The 6,149-nt window shown below is 54.3% G+C and overlaps 1 protein-coding gene across 1 annotated transcript; it reads right to left on the bottom strand.

The window, feature by feature from the left end:
* Positions 1-893: 893 nt before the first annotated feature.
* Positions 894-3,505, bottom strand: LOC117858161 (clavaminate synthase-like protein At3g21360). Its single transcript, XM_034741175.2, has 3 exons — positions 2,728-3,505; positions 1,935-2,188; positions 894-1,492 (listed from the first exon to the last, which is right to left on the bottom strand). Exons 1-3 carry the CDS (start codon positions 3,097-3,099, stop codon positions 1,132-1,134), a joined length of 987 nt encoding a protein of 328 aa, XP_034597066.1. The 5' UTR covers positions 3,100-3,505; the 3' UTR covers positions 894-1,131.
* Between the last annotated feature and the right edge of the window lie 2,644 nt (positions 3,506-6,149).

The raw sequence follows: 6,149 nt of genomic DNA, 5'->3' as shown, positions 1-6,149 counted from the left end.
CCTTGCGGCCGCCGCCGGCGGCGGCATCAGACCCCTCCCATTTCGTCTCCTACTTCCTCCGCTTCTCGTCGTCTGGGTGCGCGGGGCGGCGAATGGAGAGCCGTGTGTGGCAAGCTGGGGGTCCGGGGTGGATGCGGTCTGAGCACGGAGCCGGGCCCCTCAGTCCTCGGGAGTGGGTGGCCGGATTCGAGCCGTCGTTGCCTCCACGGCGAGGTCGCCGGCGCGTGCCCGCGTCGGAGGGGGCGAGGTGACGTTTTCAGGAACCCCCTAACTATATTAATAAAACCCTCTTGGATCGCGACTATTAATCGCGATCCAAATGTTTGCGCAAATCCCCCTTGCGATCGCGACCAACGTTTTACATAAAAACCCCTAGGATCGCAACTATTAATCGCGATCAATTTTTTTCATAAAACCCCTTTGCCATTTCCGCCCCCAATGGCTCCGGCGACGGCCGGCTGGTCGCCAGGGCGGCCAATGCACCTCCGGTTCCAGCTCTCCGCTCCCTCTTCGCCGCAGGACGTCGCCCCTTCCCGCGCCGTCTCTCCCGAGATGCCGCCCACCTCAGCGGTGGTCGGACTTCGCAGGCGGCGGCGGTTTTCTCGCAGAGGAGCGGCGGTGGGCTGGCCTGAGGCGGGCGGACGGGGAGGAAACCGAAGCTGTGCTCGTCAGGCGGATCCTGCATTCCTGCTCCTGGCAGCTCCTATCTGCCACGCCTAGGTCTGAATCTCACTTGGCTCAGCTCTCCTCCATCGATCTCACCATCCATTTTCCTTCTCTCTAGCTAGATGCTGTTCTCGAGTTCCAGCACCGTTGGCCCGATCGATCTCGTGACATGATTAGTTTCATCCCTCAATCCACTGTTATACTCCTATGTCAGTTCCTCCAAAAGCTTAGCATGAACAAAGACAAGAGATACAATGGTAACTTCGTCCTTGTCCGACTCTGACATACGCCACCAACATTCAACCACTGCAGGAAACGAGTGCCACGTGTTCATCTGCACTTTCCTTTTGCCATCGACGTGCTGTTGTGCATTACAAGGCTTCTCATTCCCATCGCATGAAATTATTCCCAGTTCAGAGCACCTGCAAATCGACATACATCATATACACGCTGCACTTCTACAGATCATTTACAGAGCGAAGCAAGGACGCGCCGCGGGGGCTCGAACGACCGGCGGGAGTGCAGCACGGCCCAGTTGTCGATGAGGAGGATGTCGCCGTGCTGCCACGGGACGGCGACGCACTCCTCCTCCAGGATCTTGCCGCACTCGGCGATCACGTCGGCGGGCAAGGGCGAGCCGTCGCCGAAGGTCACGGCCTTGACGGGGTCGTTCCGGGCGTCCTTCCACCCGGTGTAGGCGGCTACCATGCTGTTGAACCAGATCTTCCTGCCCCGGCTCTCGTCCCACTTCACTGCCGGTATCGGGCCCATTATCGTTTTGACGCCGTCGTCAGTCCATTCCAGCTTCATGCCGAGCTGGGCAGCCCTGTCAGCAACAGTTGCAGTCAAATTTTCAGGTAAGATCAGAAGCATAAGAATACCACTGTATACAATTTCAGTTGGCGATCGGAAGCAGTCCGCTAGAAAAATCCATTGTTTGGACTGAAGAAATGGCATGAAGCATACCCGCAGTGCCTACACTGATGTTAAGATGAGACAGAGATATTGATTTTGTGCTTGGTATGGAGAGGCCATGATCAAAAGCTTTTGGAACGACCCAAGTTGATAACGCAATTAAAGTACTTCAGTTATACTGGAACTAGATCGTTACATTGTACATTGGTTTCGGTCATGCATGGATATCTGATGAAATGGAACAATGATTTCTTCAGAACAAATATATTTATGCAACAATGTTAGATGGGAATTTATGTAATGCAAATGCTCTGAACTCATGGCAAAATTATGATAATCTGCAATGATGCTACCTTTCTTCAGCGACAGCTTTATCTTTGGTGAGAAATGTTGATTGCCATCCACGACCGATTGGAGAAGATGGATCATCACCCTCTCCTAAGACCCTTGTATATATCAGCCCATCCTTCTCCAATTTCTCCACAAACTCTGGAAATTTTTCTTTCATCCTTTTGTAGACATAATGGCTCAATACTATTGGTGTTTCCCCGCCACTCTTTGGTTCTACTTCACAGAAGAAGAACAATTTCGACGGAAATGTTGGAACCTAAAAACAAAGTGTGTCGTTTACCACCGTAAGTCCATTGTGGTCAGGAAACTCTACTCTACCCGAGCTTAAGTGCTCAAAATGAAATCTGCAATCAGTAACATTTAACATTTAATTTTAAAATGGCATCAAGAGTACTTTATACTGTCAGTATAGCTCGGTACTGTCAAGACACTGAAGTTTCAGTATCGCAAGTTGTTTATTGCTCAGCGCTGACTGTCTCGTCTTTAATTAAATGGTTCGAAGGCTTCAACTATGAAAATACTACTCAAATTATGTTCCCCTTCTACATTAAGTAAATCTCCAGTTAGTACAAAGTTGCTCGTGACTGTTAGCAACTACTTTCGTTTAACTTTTCTAAGCTTTTATCAAAGAGGAGTACTGACTATGAAGCAAACCACATTCAAATGTTCTGCGATTATGATCTAGACTCGCCCGTTTTGTGTTGCTCCTGAATTTCAGTCTGCTGCTTGTGTGGCGCAGAGGAGGCTATGGCGAACTAGGGCCTGGGCCAACGACGGCTGGAGGCTGACTCTCACCTGGGCCATCTCGTGGTGGAAGGGGATCTTCTGGTCGGGCGGCGACTCGTTGGCGGTGAACACCCGCCCCACCACGTTGGTCCGCGGCGCGGCGCCGCCGACGTACGGCAGCTCCTCGTACCCGAAGGCGTCGACGGCGCGGTCGAAGTCCGCCGCCGTCCGCGCGGGGAACCCCCGCAGCAGCAGCGCCCCCGCGTCCCGCACCAGCGGCTCCAGCCGGGACGCCCGCTCCGACCGCACGGCCGCCAGGAACTCGTCGACGCCGCCGGTGGCGAGCGACGCCGGGGCGCTCGGGACGAGCACCGCCGGGAAGGCGACGCCCTCGACGACGCGCTGCTGCGGGAGGCGCGCGTCCTGGAAGAAGCTCGCCATCAGGGCGTCAGGGCTCTCGGCTCCCTTCGTTGTCGTGCGCGTGAGACGGAGCAGTGACGAGGACGATGAGGCTTCACGGTGTGTCCCCGATGGATTTGTTGGGAATCTGGAATCATCCTTGGGATGGATGAACGTGGACGGCTTCGCGGGAGTTTTCCGTGTTGGGCTGGGGGGCGCTGGGCCTCAGACCTGGCATTCAGCAAAGGAAAAAGTCTATACAACCCCCCACCTATTACAAGGAGACCACTTCACCTAAAACCAGATGATTAACACCCTCATGTTTGCAAAACCATTCAATTAGCCCCTTTTCCGGTTATGCATGGTGGTTTTGACCATGTTGACGCGCTGAGATGGACCTAGCTGCTGACATGGACGTCTGACGCGTGGACCCCGCTTCTCCTTTTACCCCTCTCTCCCATGCCCGCTCGCCTCGGACTGCCCGTGCTCTGTCCTGCCGCAGGGTAGAGACAGAGGACCGGTGGCCGTGGGGGAGACGAGGTCGGGCAGCGGTGGCGCGGGGCCGCAGGCGATAGGGGCTGGCTGGCGCGAGCGAAATCGGCGGCAGGGCGGGCGAAATCGACGGGAGGGCAAGCGAAATCGACGGCGGCGCGGGTAAAATTGGAGGCGGCAGAAACAAAATCGAGGATGGGTGAGGGCGTCTGACCGAGGCCGAGGTAGGCCACGGCCAGCTGCGGGCCTCGCCTCCGGGGCTCATCCCTGGTGACGGACTACCAGAGCGCCGGCGGACGGTGGGAGCACGAGAAGCTGCAAAAGGCGCGGTGACCCAGTTGGAAGGCGATCCTCGTTGTTAGTCAAGGCTCTGGTAGTCTGGTGGTGTACCTGGCGCTCGGCTCTGGCCGCGTTTCCGATCACATGCACACCTGCGCGAAGCTGCGTGCGCACGCACAGCTCTGCTCGCGTTCCTAGATGTAGTTGAGTTGAGGATGTAGGAGTTCAGTTGAGCAGCGTTGGTACATGTCGAATCTCTTACTCTTTTACTCATGGCGCATGCGCAGGATGGCTTGGCCCCCTCGTCATTGGAAGTTTCAGCTGCTACGGGGGCTGTCAGCTGTGGTGTGCTTGTCCAGGCTCAGCTGCGCGACACCGGCAACGGTAGTGCGGCGAGGTCCTTGGCGTCCTGCTGGTTGAAGCTGAGCTGTGCGCAGACGGAGCAGGAGATTTTGAAGCTGCTAGACCGTCGGTTCCCAGGCGGCTGCGGACGGCTGGTGGAAGCAGGCCGGGAGAAAGGAAGAAGAAGAAGCGGGGCCCACGAATCAGCCATCCACGTCAGCATACAGTCCATCTCAGCGGGCCACCGTGCAAAACCAGAAAAGGGGTTAAGGAATGGTTTTGTAAAGACGAGGGTGTTATACATCTGATTTTATAGGTAGGGGGTGAAGTGGTCTTCTTGCAACAGGTGAGGGGGTTATATAGACTTTTTTCCATTCAGCAAAGCAGTCAGTGGGCACACACATGGCAGTCGGATCAGTGACAACGGACAAGGTGCTGTAAATTGTACTCCCTCCATTCCAAATTAAAAGTTGATTCATAAATCATAGGTATTATTACACTTACAATAGTACTATTCTACTACCTGGAGAAATAAGAGGATATACTATGTTCCTGAGAGATCCCGTATAAAACCCCAATTTTACAAAAGAGGAATATATTTTAGCGCAGGGAGTACATATTGATCCTTTGGCTGCGAAGAGACAATTTTGTTCGGTTTTTGTGATCTAGAAATTTTGTATCCCGCACAAAACAGAACAGCGGCAGCGCGGCTGCTTTCTGTGATTTAGAAATTTCGCAGGACAAGTGAATCTAGTGATGGGTGATGATCGATGAGCCTAGCGCGGCAGCACTTCCATTGTCATTTGGCCTAGTTTGACCTGATTTTGGGCTAGTATGGGCTTTTGTTTCACCGTTCTATGGCCTAAATTCCTCCTACCACACATTGAAACAGCAGCCGCCAGCATGGCACCCAAGCCCACCCAGAAATCCTATCCATTTTTCGGAAGAAAAAAATTCATCGTACCTTCCGATGTTGGAGATTGGTGCAGCTTTACTCGACCGTTCGATTCGCTAGGCTTAGGTTTCTAGACTTTTTTCCCGTTCGTCTCGACTTTTCCGTTCCATTCCAATCCAATATTGCGGTCGTCCCCTCGTGTCCACGCTGCTTGACTCGGCGGCGGAAAGCTGAGCGACCTTGGCGGCGGGCGGCGTCGCCTCCGGCGCCCACGCTGGCTTCCGCGTCGCCGGCGGACACTCGGCTAGCGCCCGCAGCCTGCTCGCCTCTAACGTCGGCGTCGTGGGCTCCTCCACCTGATCCTGGCCTCCCGCCTCCGCCTCCTTCTCTGCCTTCCCCTTCCCCGGTGCGGGCAAGCCCACCGACTCCGCGTCCGGCACTGACGCTATCGATGACGAGGCTGCCAAGGAGCAGGCAGGCTCCGGTGCTGACGCCGGCGCCTGCGACGCCGCGGTCCTGATCGGCGGTAGCACCGGGAGGACGTCCCCCGCAGCGGCGGCCGTGGAGCTCATCTAGCCGGCGTGCGTAATTCTGGCCGCAGGTAGGGATCAAGGACGAGCGCAGGCGTTGGGTGCGAGGGAGAGGAGAAAAGATTGGGGAGGGAGGAGGAGGTGAAACAACGAGGGGCATGTTACTTGCAAAAAATCTTAGCACGATTACTTGCCAGCAACCTGCAACAGCAACAGCAAAACTAACTAGTGCTTGCTCACATCACTGCAATTATGCCAAGAAATTGGCCTGTTTCAATGAACTGCTACTATCCGGGGCATGTAGAAATTCGGATTGATGTGATATTGCTAGAACCGATAGAAATGCTAACTAATTGATTGCTTGAACTGAATCCATGACTTGCTCAATCCAAAGGCATGGACTGCCTTGGAATCGACTGCACTGTTGAGTATAACACTCGATAACTTAACAAGCTAATCGTTGTTGATGCTAAGTGTGATATTTTTGCTACTTTACATCTTTGTGTTTAGTGACTTGTGTGTTGCATTCAGTGTGTTAGTGTTCACTTTTGGAG

This window comes from Setaria viridis, chromosome 5, assembly GCF_005286985.2.
Source record: "Setaria viridis chromosome 5, Setaria_viridis_v4.0, whole genome shotgun sequence".
NCBI classification, from domain to species: Eukaryota; Viridiplantae; Streptophyta; class Magnoliopsida; order Poales; family Poaceae; genus Setaria; species Setaria viridis.
The sequence above is the reverse complement of the archived record's forward strand: the minus strand, read 5'-3'. Positions and strand labels throughout refer to the sequence as shown.

What these genes read in the sequence shown, in the direction of transcription:
- LOC117858161 (XM_034741175.2), bottom strand. Translation starts at nt 3,099, where the DNA reads ATGGCGAGCTTCTTCCAGGACGCGCGCCTCCCGCAGCAGCGCGTCGTC. An exon ending in TCCACCACGAGATGGCCCAG is followed by an intron (nt 2,189 to 2,727) that starts GTGAGAGTCAGC and finishes CTTTGTTTTTAG; the next exon opens with GTTCCAACATTTCCGTCGAA. An exon ending in AAAGCTGTCGCTGAAGAAAG is followed by an intron (nt 1,493 to 1,934) that starts GTAGCATCATTG and finishes TGTTGCTGACAG; the next exon opens with GGCTGCCCAGCTCGGCATGA.